The sequence below is a fragment of the Drosophila kikkawai genome, chromosome 3R (assembly GCF_030179895.1).
Source record: "Drosophila kikkawai strain 14028-0561.14 chromosome 3R, DkikHiC1v2, whole genome shotgun sequence".
Taxonomy (NCBI): Eukaryota; Metazoa; Arthropoda; class Insecta; order Diptera; family Drosophilidae; genus Drosophila; species Drosophila kikkawai.
The window spans coordinates 16,306,568-16,329,413 of NC_091731.1; the positions used below are offsets into that span (position 1 = coordinate 16,306,568).

The 22,846-nt window shown below is 43.8% G+C and overlaps 4 protein-coding genes across 14 annotated transcripts in view; all 4 read right to left on the reverse strand.

The window, feature by feature from the left end:
* Positions 1-494: 494 nt before the first annotated feature.
* LOC108084286 (uncharacterized) lies at positions 495-7,868 on the reverse strand. 3 transcript variants are annotated; one of them, XM_070286839.1, is made up of 14 exons: positions 7,827-7,868; positions 7,038-7,276; positions 5,438-5,521; positions 5,302-5,370; positions 4,951-5,235; positions 4,843-4,881; positions 4,517-4,594; positions 4,264-4,341; positions 4,128-4,205; positions 3,441-4,066; positions 3,058-3,379; positions 2,780-2,952; positions 2,053-2,508; positions 495-1,945 (listed from the first exon to the last, which is right to left on the reverse strand). In XM_070286839.1, the coding sequence occupies exons 2-14, from the start codon at positions 7,096-7,098 to the stop codon at positions 1,526-1,528; spliced, it is 2,769 nt and encodes a 922-aa protein (XP_070142940.1). In that variant the 5' UTR covers positions 7,099-7,276; positions 7,827-7,868; the 3' UTR covers positions 495-1,525. The 3 variants fall into 3 exon arrangements, with proteins under 3 accessions (XP_070142940.1, XP_017035932.1, XP_017035933.1); XM_017180443.3 differs by having other exon boundaries at positions 4,951-5,370; XM_017180444.3 differs by lacking the exon at positions 7,827-7,868 and adding an exon at positions 7,452-7,733 and having other exon boundaries at positions 4,951-5,370.
* A 928-nt stretch (positions 7,869-8,796) lies between these two features.
* Cht5 (Chitinase 5) lies at positions 8,797-11,475 on the reverse strand. Of its 2 annotated transcripts, XM_017180462.2 has the most exons (7): positions 11,379-11,475; positions 10,425-11,046; positions 10,246-10,369; positions 9,695-10,186; positions 9,466-9,642; positions 9,225-9,401; positions 8,797-9,164 (listed from the first exon to the last, which is right to left on the reverse strand). In XM_017180462.2, exons 1-7 carry the CDS (start codon positions 11,380-11,382, stop codon positions 9,009-9,011), a joined length of 1,752 nt encoding a protein of 583 aa, XP_017035951.1. In that variant the 5' UTR covers positions 11,383-11,475; the 3' UTR covers positions 8,797-9,008. The 2 variants fall into 2 exon arrangements, with proteins under 2 accessions (XP_017035951.1, XP_041630279.1); XM_041774345.2 differs by lacking the exon at positions 11,379-11,475 and having other exon boundaries at positions 10,425-11,130.
* Positions 11,476-11,946: 471 nt separating this feature from the next.
* On the reverse strand, positions 11,947-13,318 carry LOC108084094 (splicing factor, proline- and glutamine-rich). The gene is made up of 4 exons (XM_017180121.1): positions 13,203-13,318; positions 13,047-13,123; positions 12,618-12,970; positions 11,947-12,192 (listed from the first exon to the last, which is right to left on the reverse strand). Exons 1-4 carry the CDS (start codon positions 13,224-13,226, stop codon positions 11,999-12,001), a joined length of 648 nt encoding a protein of 215 aa, XP_017035610.1. The 5' UTR covers positions 13,227-13,318; the 3' UTR covers positions 11,947-11,998.
* Positions 13,319-14,470: 1,152 nt separating this feature from the next.
* kmr (kramer) overlaps positions 14,471-22,846 on the reverse strand; it is a 50,650-nt gene continuing 42,274 nt past the window's right edge. Inside the window, exons 4-13 of one of the 8 annotated variants that reach the window (XM_070286378.1) lie at positions 22,152-22,444; positions 21,864-22,001; positions 21,424-21,717; positions 21,123-21,353; positions 19,433-20,776; positions 19,187-19,369; positions 19,034-19,126; positions 18,857-18,974; positions 17,294-17,798; positions 14,471-16,371 (exon numbers count right to left, since the gene is read on the reverse strand). In XM_070286378.1, the coding sequence (XP_070142479.1) occupies positions 17,776-17,798; positions 18,857-18,974; positions 19,034-19,126; positions 19,187-19,369; positions 19,433-20,776; positions 21,123-21,353; positions 21,424-21,717; positions 21,864-22,001; positions 22,152-22,444 (2,717 nt within the window). In that variant the 3' untranslated portion in view covers positions 14,471-16,371; positions 17,294-17,775. Of the gene's footprint in view, positions 16,372-17,293; positions 17,799-18,856; positions 18,975-19,033; positions 19,127-19,186; positions 19,370-19,432; positions 20,777-21,113; positions 21,354-21,423; positions 21,718-21,863; positions 22,002-22,151; positions 22,452-22,846 lie in introns of all 8 variants that reach the window. The other 7 variants (XM_070286377.1, XM_070286376.1, XM_070286381.1 and 4 more) reach the window with 7 other exon arrangements.

The following is a 22,846-nucleotide window of genomic DNA, read 5'->3' on the forward strand; positions in this document are numbered from 1 at the left end:
ACCAAAAGTACCAGATCGTTTGTAAAATAGTAATGGTATTCCCTTAAAATTTGAATCTTTGAATTTAACGTTATTTATGTATATAAGAAAACCCCAAATTTACCAGGACTACAGCAGTAAAGGAGCCATTTCCGAGCCTATAAACCATATACATATTTTATTAATCAGCATTAACAGGCCAACAATTTTGATTTCTTAAAATTTTAAATTTGGTATGCAGTTTTTTTTTAATTAATAAAAACTAACACAAAACTGCTTTCCTAATCGAAATGAATGCATTTTTGGCTTAGTTATGATTTATTTTAATTGTTACCTGCAAGGGTATACAAACTTTGGCTGGCCATTGTTAGCTTTCTTTCTTGTTAATTAATTAAGATTAATAGCGAATTATACGACTTACGGCAATCATAGGCTTTTTGGGCAATGTTGTTCCTTCAAGAAGACCCTAAAAATATTCTTTAAACCCAATTTGCAACAGTAAAACATACAATTGCTTGGGGTTTTCTGTTGTTTTTATTTATTTGTGTATTTCACCCGCTCTCACAGTTCATTTTACATAGGCTTTCAGTGTGTAAAATTGATTATGTTTAGTTTATGCGTATAAGCTGCTCTCGCTCTCGTCAACAAGTTCATTTTATCTCACATGCGTCTAAGTCATTCATGGTTACATAATTTAAATTCATTATTATCGTCTTCACTGTTTGCTTTTATCAAAAAGTCTTATCAACTACGGCATCGGTCTGAAAACCAAAAAACAAAAATCAAAACTTTACGATATTTCATTTGCTCAAATCTCAAATCTCAGATCTCCAAATCAAAAAGCTCCTCTGTTGTTCGCTACTACTATTTGGGGAAAGAAAGAATAAATGTCACTTGGGAATTATAAGGGGGTGCCTGCCAATGAGGGGTTCTCTGAATGTGTGGGCTATGTTCATGGGTTAGAAGTCGTCGATGGTTCGTCTATTGGTTATTGCTCTCAGTTATGGGTTAAGTGCTGTTCTACTCGCCTAGAAAAGACTCGATGCTACCTCTCTCTACTCGGTTAAGTGGGGAAGAAGTACAGGTGTATTCTGTGTGTGTTTTGCTCTCGATATTGCATTAGTTTCCCTCTCATAAAGCTCTCAGTTCGGTTACGTGTATTATGGTAAATGAAAATAAAGATGTCCTGCAACGCGGTTGAAATCAAAATTCTCTAAAGCAACCGTTGCTATTTTGAATCGCTCTCTATCTCCTTTGTGGTATCTCTCTCTTTTCCCTTCTAAAAAACAAACAAAGGCTCTGTTTGGTCTTGCGCTGTTGTTCTCCAACGGTTTGGGGGTACTTTAACAAAATAAGAAGAATAGAATAGCTTTCTCCTTTGCCCTGTAAGTGCAACCCCTCTCTCCCTCCGTTTATCGTGTTCCTCTTCAAGTCTCCCTCGATATTAATTCTCTATAGACGGTTGCCGGTGCCGATGTCACATTCTCTCTATCTCTCATTAAAACAAACTAAATGGCAGGTTTTCTCCTCTTTGGGAGCCAACATCTCAACTCGTCTTTTTCGGATCGGCCGGGACTTGGTTCTGGGCCTCATCTTGCTGCGCTTCGATGCTGGCCAAGGCCGACTCGGACATCTTCTTGTACTTTCCGGCCAACTCGGGCAGCTCGTAGGCAATGGCCAGGTCCAGCTTGGTGATCGGGCAGCCGCGGAAGTAGGTGCAGGTGTCCGTCAGCTTCTTGAACTCGTACAGTGGATTCAGGCGGAAGAAGTCGCGATAGACCTCCGGATCGGGAAGATCGTAGCGCGAGATGTTCGTCAGCGTGGACAGGCCCTCGTAGATGTGGTAATTCTGAGGATGGTCAATGATGTCGTCCGCAATGCGCTTCTTGTTGCCGAACAGCGTCTTGTGGTTGTAGTACGTGTTCAAGTAGCAGTCCACCATTTTGGCGTGGTTGCGCACGCGTACCTAAAGGAACGATTTTAATTCAGTAATTTATTATAGCAATGTGATTTTAAAAGAAAGAATAGCAACTGATACTCATGAATTATTTCTTGATTAAGCAGAGTACTCACCGCGAAGCGTCGGGCGCTGGAGATCTTGTGCTCGATGCGCTTATCGATGGCCGTGCGTAGGTCACGCAGGAAGGCGCGTTCCTGGGCGAGCAGCAGGCGGGCTGGGGCACCATCCTGGTAGGGGTGGGTCCACAGCGAGGTGGTGTACATGAGCGGCGGCTGGGCCGAGGACATCAGCGGCGAGATGTTCCAGATGAGGGCGCCCTGGACGCGCAACAGCTCCTCTGGCTTGACAGTGTCAGCCTTGTTGAGGATGATGCGCGTCTGGTACTCGCGTCCCTTCAGCTGATCAAGAATGGCCTCCGTTTCGGGGCCCACGTCCAACTTGGCCGGGTCGTACACCAGAAAGATGATGTCCGCCCGATCGATGAACCACTGGCAGGCGTCATTGAAGGGAAAGACGCGGGACACTTGCTTGCGCACCTCTAGAATGCCGGGTATCTCAACGATGTTGACCTGAAAAATGTATTCGGATTCGGCAAGTGCTTAAATTTAGTAATTCTTGGCTCTTGCCTTGTCTGCTTTACTGCCTGTACTTGTTGGCCGGCCACTCTGCCATCCCGCATCAATTTATTAATAACGAAATTAATGCAGGCTGTGCGCTAAAAGCTATAAATTCCCTTTGGCAGGTGGCCAGCAGCAGTGTGCAGTTTCCCAATCGACGGGCAGCTGCCCTGGGCGACAAGTTAATGTGGTCTGACCTGGCGGCTATTTGCCGGCTGCTTACCTTCTCAAGAATCTTGCTCTTCATCTTCAGGCCCCGCAGGCGCTCCTCCAATCCCTGGCCGAACTTCTGCAGTCCGGAGAAGGTGTAGTCGGCCGCCAGTTGGGTGCCGTCCAGAACCTCCGTCTCATTGCCCCACATCAGAATGTTGAAGTAGGCCGGAGAGGGTTCGGCACCTGTAGGAAATCAATAAAGAAATTTGAGCGAATGTGTTAAAGCTTGGTAATGCATGTGGTCATTATTTATGATTATAATGACCCTAAGTTAAGGTGAATACTTACCAGTTCGCAGAGAGTTGGGGGTGTACTCGTTGTCCGTAAGATAGTTCAGGATAGACGACTTGCCACCCGACCAGGGTCCCATGAACAGGATCAGGGGCTTGGAGAAGATCTCAGGATCGCTAAAGTGGCGGTTGCTCAGATCGCGATACTTGTAGAGTGTCTCCAGGGGCTTGACTGCATTCTCGTAGATGCGCTTAATGTCCCGCAGAATAATCTCGGCCACATTATCGGTGGCCTTCTCGCGTGCGTTGAACTCCTCATCCAGCTGAAGCAGCTCAGAAATGTGCTGACGACTGCGACGGTTTTCGGGGATCTGTCCCTCCTACAAATGCGATAGGATTAACACATTTATTCCTGTCTGTATTTATCGAATTTAAACTCACCCAAAGGAGTTCGTCCTCTGGCTTGGTATCGTCTTCATCGTCATCATCATCATCAGTGGATTCCTTGGGAGCAGCATCAGCCTGAGGCTCATCCTGAGCTTCCTCAGATTCAACGGCGTCTTCTTTGGCGGCTTCTGGTTCCTCTGGAGCAGTTTCCTGCTTAACTGGTTCCTCCTCAGCCTCCTCAACTGGAGCTGGTTTCTCCTCTTCTTTTTCTTCCTCAGACTCGACCTTCTCTTCCTCTTGCTGAACTGGTTCCGGTTCGACTTCCTCGACTTCTTCTACTTCCGGCTCCTGAACCTGCTCAACTTCGGGTTCAGCCTGTTGCTCCTCCTCCTGTTCCTTTTCTTCTTCGACTTCGGCAGATTCTTCCTTCACGATTTCCTCTTCCACGGGGAACTCTTCGGCAGGACTTGGTGGAGCTTCGTTGTCCGGAACAGGAGCAGCGTCCACTTCACGCTTGCTGCGCTTCTTGACCTTTCCATCCTCAGCACTGTCCTCATCATCGTGTTCGTTGGGCACGCCATCGCCATCCACATCGCCGTCGTGCTCGTTCAGGATACCATCGCCATCCAGATCCTCATCCTTCTCGTTTGGCACGCCATCGCCATCGAGATCTTCATCCTCTGAAAATCGACGGCAAGAGTTATCCATGAGCTCTATAGACTTTAATTTTGATAAACTTACGAGAATTGTTGGTGCCATCACCATCCAAGTCTTCATCCTTTTCGTTTTTGACACCATCTCCATCAATATCTTCGTCCTCTGTAAAGGATTATTAATTTAACATACTTTAATTTTATATTTTTGTGGTTTTTCTTACCGTGATTAACTGTGCCATCGCCGTCGAGGTCGTCATCATCATCATTCTTCACTCCGTCACCATCGAGATCATCATCCTCTGCAAAGGAAAATATGTAATTAATCTTTGGTAAGATGCTTTAACTGAAAATTAAATATTACAAATACAGTATGATATTTTCTAAAAAAAACCATTATGTCCTGGACAAGAAGAAATAATTTCATATAATTATATTCCATAAAATCTAAAGAATATTTAGCAAAGAATAACCTACCGTGATTGACTTTGCCATCACCATCCAGATCATCGTCTTCCTCATTCGGAACACCATCGCCGTCTAGATCTTCGTCCTCTGTAAATGCATAAAATGATTAAGAGAAACTAAACGTATTCTAAATTAGCCATAAGCAATTTAAAATGCTGAAAATCAAGACAACAAATTAAAATAAGAGCATAATTTCAGTCGGCAACTATCTGAAATTTAAGAAAGCTTTTAAATTGAGAAAATATATAAAAGTAATAAAATAAATAGATTCATTGAAAAGCCTAGAAAGCATATAAATAACTTTTTAAAACATTAAAAACGTAAAGGAATAATACCATGATTCGGAGTGCCATCGCCATCTAGATCATCGTCCTCTGTTTAGATTAAAAAAATAATAAATTAGGTCGATTTTCTTCGATTAAGTAAGATTATATAACTCCTACCGTGATTCGCTTTGCCATCGCCATCGATGTCTTCATCCCTTGAGTTGGGCACACCGTCGCCATCAATGTCCTCGTCCTTGGAGTTGGGCACACCATCGCCATCGATATCATCGTCCTCATCATTCGGGATGCCATCGCCGTCAATGTCCTCATCCTCGTCGTTTGGTATGCCATCTCCATCAATATCATCGTCCTTATCGTTCGGTATGCCATCCCCATCGATATCATCGTCCTCGTCATCGGGAATGCCATCGCCATCCAAATCGTTGGCACTTTTCGCGTCCTCTGTGGAATCCAATTCGACAGTTTCAATTTCTATCGTCTCTTTTTCATCATTCGCGAATAGCCCACCATCATCATCGTCGTCGTCCCCACGCGGCTGATCGGATTGCAGTTCTCCAGAGCCATCTTTGACACCATCTGGAATTAATTAAAGGTGGAATTAAATATTATCCTTTAATGGTAGTATTTTAAAAGTGGTCCTCACCTGTTTTCAATTCATGTATGGCCTTCTCAATGTAGGGTCGACATTCTGATTCGCTTGGTCCGACATCGGCATTGACAAACCCAACTGAAAATCATCGAAATGACAGGTCAATTTGTAATCCGAGTGTATCCATCTCAAATGCAAGGAAGCCCTAGGAAGGGATAGGCCCTAAATTCTATTTTCAGAGTCGTCACCCAAGAACAATTGCCGCACTTTCTCAGTTTTGATGTCAGCGCCAAAGACGAGGTCATTCTATCTGTTCAAACTTGACATTATTTATGGTACTCGCACTGTACAAACATACACACTTCGAATATGTATATGCGCCGGATTTATGAATTTTATTTTTAAAAGATGAAAACTCAAACACATTTCGCCAGCTTGTGGATGAGTAAATTGCTATACCATTTTGTTGGCTGCTCGCCCACTTTGGCTTTACTTCTATATTTTTGTTTCTCTTGGCCACCTTACTGTCCTGCTGCCCCTCCCTCCCCCTGAGTACCCCTCCCATAAAAAAAAAAAAAAATGCGGGGGCGTTCCATTTCCATTTGCAATGGAATATTCTACATCTTCAGCCAAAGCTTTTCGGTGATGGAAGGTCGTCTTCTGAGTGACGGTTGCTCGCGGTGAGGTCGCTGAGCTAATTACTATTGTTGTCACACAATTAGGACAAATGCCTGCGTGTGATCGGCGGAAGCGCTGAGGATTAGGCCGTATATCAGCCAACAAGCCGGGTCTAATTAAGCCAGATATAAATGAGTGCCACTATGGCCACTTAATGTGCAGTTTGCCCGTCAGCGGATAATTCATTTGATTTATTTCAGGACGTATGTGGGCAGGAAGCTATTTGGGCTATTTCGCATTTCATTGCTATCCGCATTGATAGAATTATTTATACAAATTTTCAGAAGGCCTGCCTGCGGCCTGCTGCCTGCACATTGTGTTTATGTTGCTGCAATCGAGCCCATCCCCAGCAAAAAGGAATTATAGTACACGGCATTTGCGCCATTTCTCATTTTTCCCAATACGTTTTTTTTCGCCTTTGCTGTTTTGCAAACTTGAGCAAACCAAACAAAATATACGGACGCATTTCGCATACACGGATGGATGGGAAAATAGATAGATAGAAAGCGCTCGCTGAGCGCAAATAAAATAACTTAAAAATTCTAAATTTAAAAATATTACAAACGATGACAACGAAGAGCAACCAAGCGCGGAGCCGCAGAAATCTAATTTCTCTCAAAGAAAAAAAGAAAAAAAAAAGAGCAGAAATGAAGAAAAATCGGCATAGGCCAAGATGTATCTGTATCTGTGTATCTACTAGTGGTTGGCCAAGAAATAATGTTCGTCCACTGACGTTTGCAGACACCAACACCGACCCAAAAAGATACAGAACGCACAAACTCAGGCAAATATTTTTAAACGTATATTAATACATATTTCTTTTTTTTCCGACGTTTTCCTTCTGTTTTTCTTGGCTTTTTGTTATAAAATTGCATAATGCCTGCCCAGGCTGCGTGAAAATCGGCCCTTTGCCATTGTATTTTTATATAATTATAAAATAGAAGACTAAGTGTGTCATTTTCCAGGATATACTCACCATGATTGGAGACGGCGAGTAACGTTAGTCCCAGCAGGAACCAAATTGTTAGCCGCCCCATAATAATCAAAACAAGAAATTATCCTCGAGTTCCCAGCGTGGTTAACACGTTAGCCACGTCATAAATTCTCCTTGCAAGTTTTCCGTAATTATAAATAATTAGGGAAAATTAGAATTAACACTTTTGCTCGTATTCTGCATATATATGCATCCGCTATATATGCGCTCGTTTAAATGCACTAAATGAAAGAGTGAAGAATTCGGAAACCAACGATTATTTAAGGTCAGATAGCCAATGGGATATTGGTTTCAGATATGGGTATATATATATGTATATAGGATATAGGTGTGTTGGGAGTCTGGTATTTATATATAGAGTTATCTATTTAGATAAGTATTTCATTGGGTTCGCACAAATTTTGTCACAGTTTTAATGGGTTTTCCAATTTTGCACTTGTTCGTTGTTTCTTTCACTTTGCAGATCGATTATGGATTATTATTATTATTTATTAATAATTGAGTTTAAGTAATTTTCGAGTAATTCTCGCGCTGCCGTAGGCAAAATTTAACCAACAATCGTCGGCTGGGTAATCCTTAGTGTCCCTTTCGACGATTGTTAGCTAAATAATTTGCTTATTTCTGGCCGTCGTGGTCGTCTTCGATTTGGTCGTCTGTGCACGTCGTGTGCGTGTCGTTTTTTGAACCAGAGGCAGCTCGAATTTTTCCCAACACACATCTATTTTCTATCTAGTCGGTCTGAAAGGAGGAAACTTGGCTGTTGCGGCGTACACGAGTATACGAGACGATCTCTCCCGGTCCAAAACCAATTCGTAACTCAACATGCATATACCATGAATTTACCTTGTGACCGCGAAAATTATTCGATTTTGATATTTTCGTAGCACGAATTTTTGTCAAAAGCACACAGCTCTGAGACTGTTGAGAGAGTGAGTGCAAAATTCGCTAAATGCTCTTCTTGCTTTTCTATTTTCCTTTCTATTTCCACTCGCCGGGTGGCGCTCTCATTTTGGACTTTCCCGGATTTCGGGCGGAAGTCTGGGGGCAAGGAGCCAATAATAAATGGCTTTGGTGTTAAAAAAAAAGTACTCTGTAAGTTATTTAAATAATGTACTTAAGATAGATTGTTTGACGGATTGGAACTGGTTAGCCTTCGTAGATCACTTTCTCTCTCTCTCGGCACTTTCGTTTTGGATTTGGAGGAATGTTTAATTTTAGATAATGCGGTGCTCATTCCGCCAAATTACTCAGAGCACCATCTTTTTATTATTTTTTTTTTTGAGCTCAAAAGTTTCGAAATTTGGGAGGCAGCTTGAGTAGCGCATTTTGGGGTTCTTGGCGATTTGTTTCATGTCACCAATCCCTCACTCTCAGTTTCCCTCTCTTTCTCTATGGGGACATCTGTGAACATGAGTTGAGATTATGAAAATCAAATATTAAGGATCGCTGTTTCGCTCGTTTTAATGGTTGATTGCACGAACAGCTGTTCGCTGGTTGGTCCAAGGCTGACGCTGTCGCTGCCCCTTCCCAGTACCCCCATTCAGCTCACCTCACTTCGCCGCGGACAAGTGTCAATGTGTCCCAAGTCATTGCGTTTATTAGCGCAATTAGAAATGGCGAATTCCGTCAGAAATGCTGAGCGCAGTCCCCGATTCACAGCGGCATTATGTAAGGCATGTTTCTGCCTCATCACATCGTTTTTTTTATTCTAGAAACGATTGCTCACACCTCCATCGAAACGGCTCATTTAGCTTGTGGTTTATTGGTTTCGAAAATCATATTTATTTTTATTGTTTTCGTCTCGTCTGGGGTTAATCTCTTCGATCTGGTTTATGCCCCTAAGAAGCTATTAATTTAAGTGCATAATCCTGTTGGCGGAATACGATTTTACCATCTTAGTCTTAGTTCTTAGTTCTTAGTTTAAATAATTTAAAAAGGGACTTTGGGGGTCTATTAGTGGGCTTCGTTGCCCAGCTTACGCCCCTTCTTGTGGGTGCAGTAATAGCGATCGCTGTTCTCGATCCAATCGCACACGTTCAGGACCGTGTGGAAGGCCGTGCCCTCCTTGCACTCGAATTCCACCGGCTTGCCATGGACACACCGGAAGTACTGCAAGGAAATAGGAAAACATGGTTTAATAAAAATGACAAGCCTCCATTTTACACTTACCTTTCGACAGTTTGGATGCGGCACAAAATCGCGGTTGGTGCAATCTATTTCGTTGGGATCAAACTGAGGCTCGATGGGCTGCTCCGGATCCACAACCTCCTCGGGCTCTTCAGTGGTCTTTTCCGGGGCTGGAGTGGTGGTTGTAGTCGTGGTAGTCTTCTTGGGCTTCTTGGGTTTCTGGTAAAGTTGAAATTTATTTATATTTATTACCTTTTTCAATACAAACTTTTAAGGTGCTTACCTTCGTGGTTGGCTTTTGGGTGCTGCTTGCCAAGGTAGGCACTGGTGCCAACGTGGAGCTGGCAGTTGGCTGAGGCTTTGGCTTGGGTCTCCGCGTGGTGGTGGGTGTGGCTTCAGTCTGCAGCACAGGACCCTCATCCGGATTTGGTGGGGTGGCAGGTGGTTTCGCCCACTCGGGCTAAGGAATTTAATATAAGTTTTCGGTTATTCTCAGTTCAGGAAATACTTACTCTTGGCGTTGTCTCTCTGGTTGGTTCCGGAACCCGATAGCTTCGCATATTATCGTACAGGATCTGCATCAAGCCGTTTTTTCGGCCGCACATACCATGAAAGTCGTCCATGTCCACGGCCCAGGTCATAGCGCCAGCATAGCCGCGCTGCTTGATGAAGTCCATCTTAATCTGCACGGAGGCCTCGTTCTCATAGCCCACCCACTGAGTGTCCTTGTAGGTGAAGGGCACCATGCCAGCGTCGTCCCACTCGACAGTCCAGCCCTTGGACTTGTCCATTACCTCAGTGCAGATCTCGTAGTAGGCCAGGAAGCCGCTGGCATTTGTGTAGGGACCAGGCGCTCCGCCACCCGCCTCCTTGTTAATGTAGGTACCCATGTTGTAGTTCTTGTTCGAGTTGCTCAGCGTGAAGGTGCGACCGTAGAAGGGAATGCCCACCACTAGCTTGTTGGCCGGACAGCCCATCTCCTCCCACAGGGCCAGGCCGTCGTTCTTGAAGAAGGAAGCTAATTAGTTGGCCATCCAAACCCAATCGCTTTGATACTACTTACCACATTGAGGCGCTCGTAGGCATACTGGTCGTGCTTTCGCTTGTAAAGTGGACTATGGACGTCAGCGAAGCCAGCCCAGTTTCCACGCAGATCATAGGTCATGGCATGAATGGCGTCCAGTAATCTACAAGGATTGACCATAAATCCGAGTGAAGGTTGAATTACGCCTTTTAACTTACTCGCACAACTCCGGAACATGGTAGCCCTCCTGTAATCGGAACTTGGCCACTGGCACCGCCATGGTAATTTCCCATCCACGTCCCTCGCGATCAAAGGCTCGTCTTAGCTCCTGCACAAAGTAGAGGAACTTATCCTTGTCCCCAAAGGTGCCGCCGCGATCCGTGGCTCCCGGATACTCCCAGTCCAGGTCGAAGCCATCGAAGTTGTACTGCCTCATGAAGCGTACCACACTGCGTATGAAACTAGTTCGACGCTCTCGAACCGCCACCATTTGGGAGTACTTTGAGCCACCCTCGGCCCAACCACCAACAGCCACTTGAAGCTTCAGTTTGGGATGTGTCTTTTTCAGCTGAGTGAACTTGCTGAAGCCTTCTTGGTCGACGTCCAGGTCCGGATCGATTACCAGAACATCCCAGCCTTTGTCGTTAACACCAATGAAGGAGTAGATAAGGTGAGTGCACAGATCGGCAGGCACATCCTCCAGACCATAGCGACCGATTCCAGGGCGATATACTGCCCAGTTGCTGAAGTAGCACACTATACGAGCGGGGGTATCGCTGCCCAGAATTGCCACTGGGGCGCAGCAGATCACACCCAGCAGCAGAAGTGCCCAACGGTGCACTAAAATGAATAGTTTTTTAGACAACATTTAGCTTTTAAAGTTCAAAGATTTGAAATGTAATTAAAATAACACTTGAGTAAATTTATTTTCTTTTTCTAATGTTCAATTAAAACCCCGATTGGTATCTGAAATCCTCGGGATTGTTTTGTAATCGTAAAAGCCTTCTTCGTTCCCGGTTACGATTTGTTTTCCAGATCCACGCGTCACGCATATACAATTGAATTGAATATAATCCACTGCCGCTTTATGGTTCTCTAAGGTTGAGTGTCCATAATGCTGCACGCTCAAGTTCGTTCACCGACTTGCACTTTGTATGCACGGCCAGTCTTACCCATTTCTTAATGCTCCTCCGCGAGAGACGGCGATCGGTGAAGAATCGGTGAATATACAGTGTGTATACGAGGGATCTCGACGTTCTGCGTGCGACGCGCGTTTGGCGTCAAATGACAGTCAAACTCTCGATCAGTCCGGCTTTTATAGTGGGCGGCGGTGGCGAAATGTCGCCTCGGCTTAGTTATTTTTGCAGTCCGGTTCTTGGATTGCGCCTTTGTTCCTGCGTAGAGTGCGTGAGAGGTGTGCGATTCTCCGCACGGGAATGGGTAGTGGGATGGGTCGCGGGGGAGCGTCGAGAAGAACGGGCTTTTGTGTTTCTTCTGGCCCTGGCCTCTGAGTGTGTGCTCATTTCCAGATCAGTTTAGCTTGTTGTTTTGCCCACTTTCTTTCCGATTGTTTTGCATTCGCATTTTATCTCTCTCTCTCTGTCACCCCCTGGTGTTGTTTATGCTCTAGAATTACCATATTTCAGACAGATTCCTGCAAATGGCCTGGATAATGTTACGCTGCGTGCATCCAGGCCTCGCTGGGCGATAGCCCTGGTAAATGGTAATGAAAAAGATAACTTGTGGTTAAAGGGAGCAACTTTATTGTTACACATTTAAACAAAGCTCAGGCTTAACTTAAACCGATGCGTATGTCAATGGCCAAGGGGGCATCTTCGGTGCTGGAGCTGGTGGGTGTGGGTGCTGCAGTGGATGATGAGGTGGAGCTTGTGGTTGCAGGTGGCGACGTTACGGTGGGAGCCGGTGACGGAGCCGCGCTGCTTGAGCTGGGTTGTTGGGGCGTCGAGGGAGATCTTTCTTTGTCATCTAAAAGAAATTGGAGCAGGAACGAATTTTAGGAAGTTTTTGATATCGGAAGCGGTGTATTTTATATGTACAACTATTGAAATTAGGAACTATTCAAGATCATAAGAGCCAAGAAAAATTACTATGCTATAATTAGTATGTTTTTCTTAATAATAACCCTAAATGTTCTTAAGTTATTACCCGTATTTATCACTTTATTTACCTTTATACATATATCCAAATTTATTATCTCCTAAATCAAATAGTTATTAACAAATATTTACCATTTGTTGTCATGAAGATAACAAAGCTTTCAACCAAGAGTCGCAGTGTTTATAAGCAACATAAATAATTTTTCTTCTTAAAAATGGATTCCCTTGAGTGAATATTTACTCAAAACCCGATACTAGATTCCTTAATCCACCTTTTCAATGAAAATCTCTTACCTTTAAATGGCGCCAGTTCAGCTTTAAAGGGACGCTGGTGCTCCTCATGTCCCGGCGGTCCAAAGGTGTTTGGGAAAGGCTCAAAACCGTGTGGAAATGGCTCGAATCTATGGTGGGGTGGCCCATGGTGTGGATGCTCGAATTCAAATCCGCCATGGTGATGGCAGCTCGCACCCGGACCCGGACCCGGACCCGAAAACTGGTGATCCCAGTGCCGCTTGTGGTGGCTATGCCCGTAGCCGTGATTGCCGTCCCCATGATGGCGACGATGCCGATTGTGCTGGACGTGGACCTGGCTCAAACTTGAAACGGGCGAGGATTCCTCGGCCAATAAATCTTGGCTGGTAAAGGCTCTGAAATGAGAGCAACAAAAAAAAAATCCAGGTGAAGGGAGGAATATACGGATGTGTAGCGTCCACGGATACTAACGCATTCTCGATTCCGGGAAACGGAGCTGCCAGGAGCTGGGGAGCTGCCTGCAGGCTTATCAGAGCGAGCAGCGCCAGCTGTGTGAAATATGCGATTGAAATGGGGTTTGTGCCTGGAAATTTACGGCTTGCCGGCAGAGACAAACGCTGGACTTACTCGGGCGGGAACGGAGGCTAACATATTGCTGCTGCTGCAGCTCGCAATCCCTGGACTTGTTTCTGTTTAACTGTGTACTCTTGGTGAACGCCTCTCGGTCTCGGAACCTCACTGTTTAGCCGCAAAAGATCGACTAAAGCTCGCGGGGCGACGACTCACTTTATTCCGCACAATTAATACTTGGACAATGTCGCATGTCGTCGGAGTGGTAGTCGGGGTCGGGGTTTTTTTTTATCTCCTGCTCCCTTACTCACTCACGTCTTGAGTTGTTTTTATTCGCATCATCACCGCGCGTCGCCGTAAACCTGATTGGTTAATGATAATTCAGGTTTTTTCATACCCATACCCAAGCCCATCTACATACGCGACTACGTCCATAAATCGGTTGGTTGTCTTTCGGAGCGTATTGTAATTAGCCCGGCCTGCTGCATTGGGCCTGTGTCTGTCGATGTTATGTGTTGGTCTGGAATAATAGCCACAAACGCACTGTAATTGCCAGTTAATGTGACAAAGTGTTGTTAATTTTGTGGTCGTCGAATTGAACCCCATTGACAGTGGTTGTGCGAGAGTGCGAAAACCTTACAGATTATCGAATTTGTCTCAAAATTAGTTAGGAAATACACTTGGGAAAATTAAGCTATTAAGATATTTAAACAGAGAGATATTTTAAAGCGTCATAAATATATTTCAGTGAGGTTTTCAATGGCTTTTCATCATTTTAAGACATGCAAAGTTTAAATATTATTAAAGATTAACTGAATAACCTAACAAGATCTCCCTTTGATGAATACATAAGAATATTTTCGAGTGTATTATGAATATTCAAACCCATTCACAAATCAACTAGAACTTACTTTCGTTGTAGGCGATCCACTGAGGCTCAAGAGTCACGATTATGTTAATGAGATATCAAACTCTGATAAGACTCGGCTTTGGCTCGGTTTGTTTAGAAAGTTATCGAGTGCTCCACATTTCACCCGATATGCCCCGTCTGCACGCCCACACATTCCCATTGGGAAACGATTTCTGGGTCTACTTGGCATGCTCACAGCGTCTTCCAAAAAATTAATTCCACAATATTTAATGTTGAGCTGTCAGCGCCTGGGTCTCATTGTGATTCATGACGACAAAGTCCCCTTAACATTGATCTTGAATTTTTGCCGGCAATTGAGGCTGAGATTCGTCATAAAGGTGTCCAGCAAGTGACCAGGCAGTCGAGCAGTTCCTGTTCCGTGAAACCTTGGGGCAGTTACAATGGAAACAATGGGTTGTGAATTTTCAACTATAATCTTTATTGATAACATTTCTCGTTCGCAGTTTATCGTCTTCAACTCTTATCATATTATGACGTACAGTTTGTATGTATATGTTTATGTATATTTATATGTATATATATGCAATAAATATTTGTTGTGTGTGTGTTTTAAATGTATCTCATCTTGATTTCTCGATCTCTAGGGAGTATGCGTGCTTCTAAGCTTGGGGCAGTTGCAATATTACGCCGACATATCCGACAATGTCTATATATATTTTTATATTATTTTCAATGTGTGCTCGAACTTAGAAGAAAACTCGGGGGCAAAAATAATTTACATATGTATACACATCCATATAGCACCGCGAAATGTACAAACAACTTGTGGAATCATCGGGAACTTAGCAGTAATAATAATAGTAATAATATTAAAAGAACCTTAAACCATACATAGCAAATAGATGTAACATAATAATCGTAATAACAACTAAAACTATCAACTTAAAATATATTTTTGTACAATTTTGCATGGATCGTTTTCCTCTAGATTCTGCTCTCTCTATTTAACAATGTCTCGTTGTTTCATTTTTGTTTCTTGTGGGCTAGTACGATTATTTGTTTATGTTTAGTTGTGAATAGATCTATGCGATTTCAATAACTTTTAAAGTTATGTAGACATTAAATTCAACCAGCGATAGCATTGACTTGTATTGTATTTGTTTTTGTTTTTGTTTTTTTCATTAAAAACATCCTTCATCGGGATCATTTCCTTAATTGCCTGGCTAATTGACCTACATTTAAATAATTATATGTGTATATAGCAGCATGCTCGTTTAAATATGTATAATTTTAAATTTATATATGCATGTTGTAGTTCAGCGTTGCCTTTTATATGTTCTCTCGTTTAAATACAATTTAATTATATTTTTTCTCAGTTGTTTATATATTATTCCATTATTTATAATTGCGATAGGTACATTTTGGGGGAAAATTGCAAAGGTCTGAGAAGTGCTTTGAGTGCGCTGTGCTGTCTGCTGTAGGTTCGTTTGATGCCAGTGCTGTTGATATTCTGCTGACTGACTGACTGACTGACTGATCTTAAAAACTGGTTCATATCAAATGCAATAATATTGGCTCCAAAAATTGTTCAAATGCTGTAACTGCCTGATGGTCTGGTTACCTTCTTTGTAGAGAAAATGCGCTACTCTCGAAAAGTCGGTTACAAAAGTCTTCAAAGTTATTGTTTTAGTTGCCATGAATGAGTTTTGACCGATGTATACCTCTCAGGAACGTATTTGATTCGCCTCAACTCCGAATTTAACCGTACATTTAATTGCTGGCACTATGTTTGCCGTATCCTCCCAACTACAGTTCAAGAACGCTCGCTAATTGTGTGTTAATTGATATCGTTTGAATGACTTGTAACACCCTTACATTGATATGTCGAATCTTTGATTTCCATATTGTATATGTTGTGTATATATATATAATATAATATGCATAGTATCATTAACGCAATAACAATCGTTTTCCCGTCTGCTGCTCGCACAAAATTCGTTAATATTCCCCCCTTCTCTGATTTCGATTTCGATTAGCAATAGTCTTTTCCGCGGATATATCGTATGTATAACTTCCATATAACTCAGTCGTCACATCTATGAATTGATTCGATTTTCGGTTAAAATTGTTAGCAAATTTCCTAGTTTGATTCTCAAGATAAATGCAGCGGATATTGTGCCTGAATAAAATAGTGTATTCGCTAATCGGAGTTAGTTATTTAGTTGCAGTTTAGTTGTCGCGCTTAGCTGTAAAAATTGTCGCGTTGCTGGAATATCGGCAGTGGGTCGCTTGGTGACTCCGATCGGTGCTCGTCATCCTGGTTCGCTCTTTCCGCCGACTTCGACATGGCTTTTTCTGTGGGTTAACAGAAGGAGAAACGAGTTAGTTGGCAAATCGATAAAGTATCTTTTCTCTGACCACAACCTTCCCAAGCGTGCTGTAAAAAGTTTCGAGTATAAAAAGGTAGATACACCGATAACCGTACGGAAGTATATGTAGGTTTTGTTTTGTGTACAAGTATTTTGTTTTTTTTTTTTTATGGGAGTGTGTTTGCTTTTTGGTTACTGTAACTCCTGTCTTGGCTGTTTTTGTTGTAGTTGGTGCTTTGAGCTTATACTTACTGGTCCTGGTTCTTGGATCGATTTGACAACTTTTACACGCAGGTTAGGCAGTGCAGAAATTTTGTTGGAAACTAAGCTATTTGCATGAAATTTAATTTCAAAACTTTCTCAAACAATTCTTGTGAGAGACGTTATAGTCTTTTTGGCTGCCAGGCAGCAAGCTCAACAGCAAGGAATGTTGCACCTTGAAACCTTAGCTTTAATTGTGACCTTTTACCAATATATATTTTAAAGGCATACCTTTCTGTAGTTGTACAAAAATATCTTCTGAATTAGAAGCTCTTTTCCTTGATTAAAACTCTTCCCTATATAATTTTCCAATATAATTGCACTTTGGTGCTTTTGGTAAATACTGTGCTCAGTGTAGTGTCTTGCTAATTTTAGTGTTCTCTAGAATGTTTGGTAAGTTTTGTGTGCTTTGCTTGTGTTCGATTTGTTGGATTAGTGTTTCGAGTGCAAATTTCACTTATATTTTAAGACCTATAGTTAAATTAAGGGCGTGCAGTTTGATTAATTGGGCCAATATAGTTTCTAGGCTAAGCAAAGCAGAGATTTTAGAGTGATAATAATTATATATATTATAGGCACGGCATGGAAGCTACAATACTTGTTTATTGTTTATTTATGGTTATCGTATAAACGAAATGTGTACAAACCTGGACTTACGGTATCGTATTTCTGTTGTTGTTCTTGTTCTGGTTGTTGTTGTTCTTGTGCTTATTTTGTTGTTGTTGTACTTGTTCTTGTTGCTATTGCGTTGCTGTTTATACTTTGTTGTCGTTTGTTTTTCATATTTTTTTTGTTTTGTTTTTTGTTTTAGTATTTTTGTTGTGAATTTGTTTGGAGTGAGTTTCAGTGAGTTTTTAGCATGCTGTAAATCTGAACTTCGCGTGTGTTCTTGTTGTTATAACTGCAGTTACCGTATGCTTAGGTGTACGTTCTATATATGTTCTATGTATGCTCATATTTTTTGGTATATGTGAGTACGTATTTCGAACATCAAATTCAAATTGCGAATCGCGAACCCTCTCTCACTTATCGATTTGCAAACAGAAAACACAACGTGAACGAAAATCAAATGCAATGCAAATAAAAACACAAAATGTGAACAGAAACAACTCGACTGGCTACTTGCGGATTAGTTGTGACTAGTGGGATTGCCTAGAAAATATGCAAAAAATAAAACAAATAAACATTTATAAAATTATACAGAATGCAAATGCAAAAACAAGTATTTAATTATATAAATTAATTTGATAAGGGGTTAGTATTAATGTATTTGAACATGTAACTGAAGTTTATTCAATGTGAGTTCGCAGAGGGGAAAGCCTGAACTGTATTTAAAATAATAACAACCATGGAAAGTAACAACTTCCATTAGGAAACAGCCCTCTCTTAACTTTCTAAATTTAATTAAATTCAAATAAATAAAATTACCCCTTCTTTTGACAATAAAAATGTTGTAACAATATAACAAATATTGAAAACTAATTAAATGTTATTCATCTTGATATGTTTCTTGGTCTGGCCAACGCTGCGTATACTTAATACGCGCAGTATACAGTTTATGAAACCCCGATCATTGGCTACTTAATTTACGATTAATTATACATAAACTGACCAGGTGCCAATGCGAAATGTATGAGAGGGCAGTGTGTGGGCCACAAGTTTGAGATGTACGATTGACTGTTGACAGTGTCTGAAGTGTGAAAGTGGGTGCTGGTGTGGGTGTGTGAGAAGGGGGTCATGAAGGAATATCATCGCCATCAGGGACATCGCTCGCAATGAAGGGGAATGATGATCTTAAAGAGAAACTTGATTCGAACGGGGGGAGCAACGCTTACATTAGATGGTATGCTTATGATATAGATCATTAATCATCTAGAAATCAGAAAGAGTTGAAAGAAGATACATATATAGAGATTAGAAGAGAGCATAGAGTTGACAGTTCGGAATGAGAGGGGTCATGGTGGGGCTCACTGGCATGGTTAGATTACACTGAATAAACGCTTAGGTATATATACATATAACACTTAGGTCTATGGGCTTGATTCGGTGGTTGGAGAGCATATTAGTAAGAACGGAAGAACACTGAACAGAAACTCAACTTGCAAGGCATTGCATAATACGTTTGAAATATCGGATTTGCTTTGGGATTGCTTCAATAGGAACTTAACCTAACTCTATGCAGTAGTGTATCCTAGGTAATCTGTACTTACCGGCCACGATCTTGCTGACCTGCATCACCTGCTGGGCCAGGATTTGATTAAGCTGCAACAGGTGCTCGCGCTGCTTCTTCTCCGCATTGATTTTGCTCGGCGGCAGGCTTTCATTTTCCTGTAAATGCAATTTATTTTCACAATCCAAGTTTATTAGGCACATTTTTCAAAACTCACATTGCTGCTAAGAGGCGCCTCGGACAGCATTTTCTTGATGGACTCCACCTTCTCCTGGCGACGCTTCTTCTCCTCCGGCGACAGCTCGGGCGTCTGAATAAAATATATTTATTTAAAAATAATTTATAAACCTTGCCTTGATGTTTAACTCACTGTTTCTGGTATGTAACGCTCGGGTATGACTATTTTGTTTGGAGCCAAGAGCAAGTTGTCAATGGTATTCTCCGAGATCTTCTCACCCTGTCCCAGGGCAGAACGAATCACATCAGGAGCATTCATCCGCGGCCTCAGAGCCACCTCCATGTCCAGATCATCGCGAGCTCGCCAGTTTGTGTTCTAAAGAAATATTTTTTATTTATAAATCTTCAATAAGATTATTCTCATTTATTTTACACTCACATTTCGATTCATATCGTTCTCAGCCTGCACCTTTTCCATGGCCTTCTGGTTCACATTGTTAGGCGCCGTGTAGTGTCGTCTCTTCTCGCGGGGAACCGCTCGGCGATGCTTGTGCGGCGGCGGCACCTTCTCCACCACCCTCTCGGTGTCCTCCGATGCCGAACCGGCGGACATTTCGTTGATAATCTGGCGAGCAGCCACGCTCTGGAACACTGGCTCCGGACTGATGTCCGTGAGGCTCTTGTTGAGGCTCTGCAGGGAGTCGGTCTTGGTCCTGAGGGCCACGCGCGCACTGTCCCGCGAGGGATTCGCCTGCTGCTGGAGCTGCTTGGCGAAATAGGCATTGGCCAGGGGATTGAGGTGCTCCCTTTGCTCTCGTTGCGAGTGATGGTGGCCATTGCTCTGGGGAGCCGGTGGCGGCGGCGGCTGGTGCTCGTAGTTGCTATTCCGGTCATAGTCGAAGCCACCGTTGTAATGGTGGCCATTCTGCTTACCGTTCATGTGGCGGCTGTGCCGCGGCTTGGGAGGCTCGCTGTAGTTTCGGGGCAGCGACTTGGAGCGGCTGTGGTGGCCATTGCTCATCTGCTCCTCCAAGCTCTGGGCATACAGCTGTTGCTGCTCCCGCTGCTGTTGAAGCTGCTGTTGCTGGGCATACTGCTCCTCCTCCAAGACCTGGTCCAGGTTCTGCGTGGAGCTGCTGAGTCCCCTTTCGCTGCGATCGCGATGCCTGCGCTCAGATTCACGCTTTACAATCCTCACCGTCTTGATCTCCTGCTTCTCCAGGGCGGTGGCGAAAGGATTGCTGTCCAGAAAGCCGTCGCTGTCCACTCCGCTCATCTCCAGGGCATCGCTGCTGCCGCCTCCGTTGTATCGGTTATAGTCGCTCAGCTTCGTGGAGCCATTGTTCGTGTCCACATACAGGGGAGTGGATAGGTTCAAGGAGGAGTCATTGAGCTGCTGGCGACTGCCGCTCCGCATCATGTTGGCGTCCAAATCCGTCTCTGTCCAGCTCGTGGAGTTGCTGCGCTTCTTGAGGCTGCCATTGGTGGAGCCACCGCCATTCATCTCCTTATTTCCAATCTCCTGGTACAACCTGGTCGAGTTTTCCGTGAGCTGGCGAACCGCCGAGCTAAGTTCGTGGCGCTGCCTCTGCATGTCTCCCACCAGAGATTGGACTCTCTCCAATTCCGACTGCAAGACGGCGGCGGTCTGGTCTCCATTGATGTGAGCGGCATCGCTACCCATTCCATTGGCGGCGTCTCCTCGGCTGGCCTGCACCTTCTGGCGGAGGAGCAAAAGCTCCTGCTCCAGGTGTGCGTTGCCCGCCACTGTCTGCTCCAGTTTCTGCAAGGCAAGAATTCGGTTAGTTTCGGTTGTCCCCGGGCTTTAGCTATGCCACATGCAGCAGAGGCTACAAACATGAGAAGTCTTTTGCATTAATCTTGTTTACTTCATAACAGAAAGTATTAATTAATGTAATTGAATCGTTTTTAAGACACTTAATGTCACACATAAACATGTCAGGTCGGAGATTAATCCATCAATAAGAAGAGAGCTTTATGGGATTCAAAAATTAGTTGTTAGTTACACAAGCGACATGCGAAGCTCAAGCAGACACGCAGCTGACACACGACTCACGTGGACGCGTGGGCAAAAAATGCAAAAAACTTCTACTAGGCACCTTGGATACCTTTGAGTTCTCGGCCAGCAGCTGGTGGACCCGCGACAGTTCGCGCTCCAGGATGTGCTGCTGCTTCTTGGCCGCCTCCAGGGCCATCGGGGTGGCATTGCTGTCATGGATGCGGGCTCTCAGTCCACCCAGAGCTCGCTCGAGGTCCTCCTTGTCACGCTGGAGACTCTGCAAAGTGCCAGACTCCTCCTGCAGCAACTGATCCAGTTGATACAGCTCACGGACCTTGGCCTAAAGGGACACAACATATTAAGTTTCGCAATATAAAATATTAATAATAAAATCAATTTTAAAATCCCACCTGCAGCTCCGCCTGATTGGGACTCAGGCGCTCCCACTGCTGCTGCTCCTCCTGCAGCATATGCCGCTCCTGCATGCGCTGATTGAACTCCAAGCGCTCTATGGTAACGGGCTGGACTCGGCCGTTGGCATCGTTGCGATACAATGAACCCAGCTTGACCATGTTATCCACCAGGTTGACCAACGGCTTGCTCTTCTCATAGTGCCGTTCCAGGTCGAGGAGGTGTTGCTTCAAGTAATCCAATCTCTGAATGCTCTCGGCTCTAGTCAATCCCTCGGCACTGCGCAAGCGGTTCTGTGGGATTGAACATGGAGAGTGTTGGTTACTCTAGCCAAATAAGTGGATCAGTCAGGCAGATAGTCTTAAGAGTTAGTCACAGAAGAACCAGCACCAGATTAGCCCCCACCGATAAACATAGACTTAATCAATCGTTTATCCACCTGCACATCGTGTATATCGCTGCAGCACTGCTCAATGGCCCTGGCAGTCTGGCTGCTCTGGCGCCTCAGCTGGATCAGTAGCAAGACCAGCTCCTCGTGAGTGCGGCTCAGCAAGTCCCCGGCCGAAACATCCAAGTTCTGTGGGTTGTGCGAAATGGTGAGTATGGACAGGGTCAGCATCCAAGGGTTGTAAACTCTTGGCTCACAATATGTAACTTAACAATTGGTCAAAAATGTTCTCCCTGAAATTTTCTTTAAAGTTTTAAACCTCTGAAAATAAGGACTTACCCTTATCTGGCTGCTAGTCTCCCGCTCCAACATATCGATCTCCGCCCTGCTGCCAGTGCGTCGCATCCGGAACTGCTGCTGCTGATGCTGTGGCGTTGAGGTGGCCAGTTGGACGCCGTTGCCAGCGTAGAGTCCGCGATCTGTGAGCACTGTATTCTTGGCATACTTCGTCTCGGTTGCTCCTCCGTAGTAAGGGGCAAAGGCGGACTCCTGGTGCAGGGCATCCGAAGGATCCGGCTTCACCGTCAGATTGCCCATGGGCAGATTGTTCACATTGCGCACGGAAATCGAGGCTACAAGGTCGGGAGAGATTCGATTAGGCGCATTAGGGTATATCAGATGGAAGTGGGTGGCGGCGGGCTTAGAATAGATTCAATGCGTGCGCGAAGTATTTAGAAAAGCAATCAGTTTTCGGTTAGCGAATGCCGGAAATAGTTTTAATTTAATTTGAATTTTATTTTCGCTGGCTCTTTGTTTTTTTTTTTTTTTGGATATGGCTACGGGTGCTAGGGATTAAGCGGAATTCGTTGCATTAACTCTTGATGCTGCCCAAAAGTTGTATCTATCTATCTAGTCTATCTGTCTATCTGAGGCATTCTCAACTCTACGGCGTGGCTGGTGGGAGGGAGAGTGCATCGTGTGTGAGAGGTTGTGTTGCTAATGAGTGGCGTATGTACAAGCGCTTTAATGACTTA

What these genes read in the sequence shown, in the direction of transcription:
- LOC108084094 (XM_017180121.1), bottom strand. Translation starts at nt 13,226, where the DNA reads ATGTTAGCCTCCGTTCCCGCCCGA. An exon ending in TAGCCTCCGTTCCCGCCCGA is followed by an intron (nt 13,124 to 13,202) that starts GTAAGTCCAGCG and finishes TATTTCACACAG; the next exon opens with CTGGCGCTGCTCGCTCTGAT. An exon ending in TTTCCCGGAATCGAGAATGC is followed by an intron (nt 12,971 to 13,046) that starts GTTAGTATCCGT and finishes CTCTCATTTCAG; the next exon opens with AGCCTTTACCAGCCAAGATT.
- Cht5 (XM_041774345.2), bottom strand. Translation starts at nt 11,074, where the DNA reads ATGTTGTCTAAAAAACTATTCATTTTAGTGCACCGTTGGGCACTTCTG. An exon ending in CCTACGAGCGCCTCAATGTG is followed by an intron (nt 10,187 to 10,245) that starts GTAAGTAGTATC and finishes TCCTTCTTCAAG; the next exon opens with AACGACGGCCTGGCCCTGTG. An exon ending in CCAGAGAGACAACGCCAAGA is followed by an intron (nt 9,643 to 9,694) that starts GTAAGTATTTCC and finishes TAAATTCCTTAG; the next exon opens with CCCGAGTGGGCGAAACCACC.
- LOC108084286 (XM_017180443.3), bottom strand. Translation starts at nt 7,098, where the DNA reads ATGGGGCGGCTAACAATTTGGTTCCTGCTGGGACTAACGTTACTCGCC. An exon ending in CAGAGGACGAACTCCTTTGG is followed by an intron (nt 3,380 to 3,440) that starts GTGAGTTTAAAT and finishes TCGCATTTGTAG; the next exon opens with GAGGGACAGATCCCCGAAAA. An exon ending in CCAGCGCCCGACGCTTCGCG is followed by an intron (nt 1,946 to 2,052) that starts GTGAGTACTCTG and finishes TCGTTCCTTTAG; the next exon opens with GTACGCGTGCGCAACCACGC.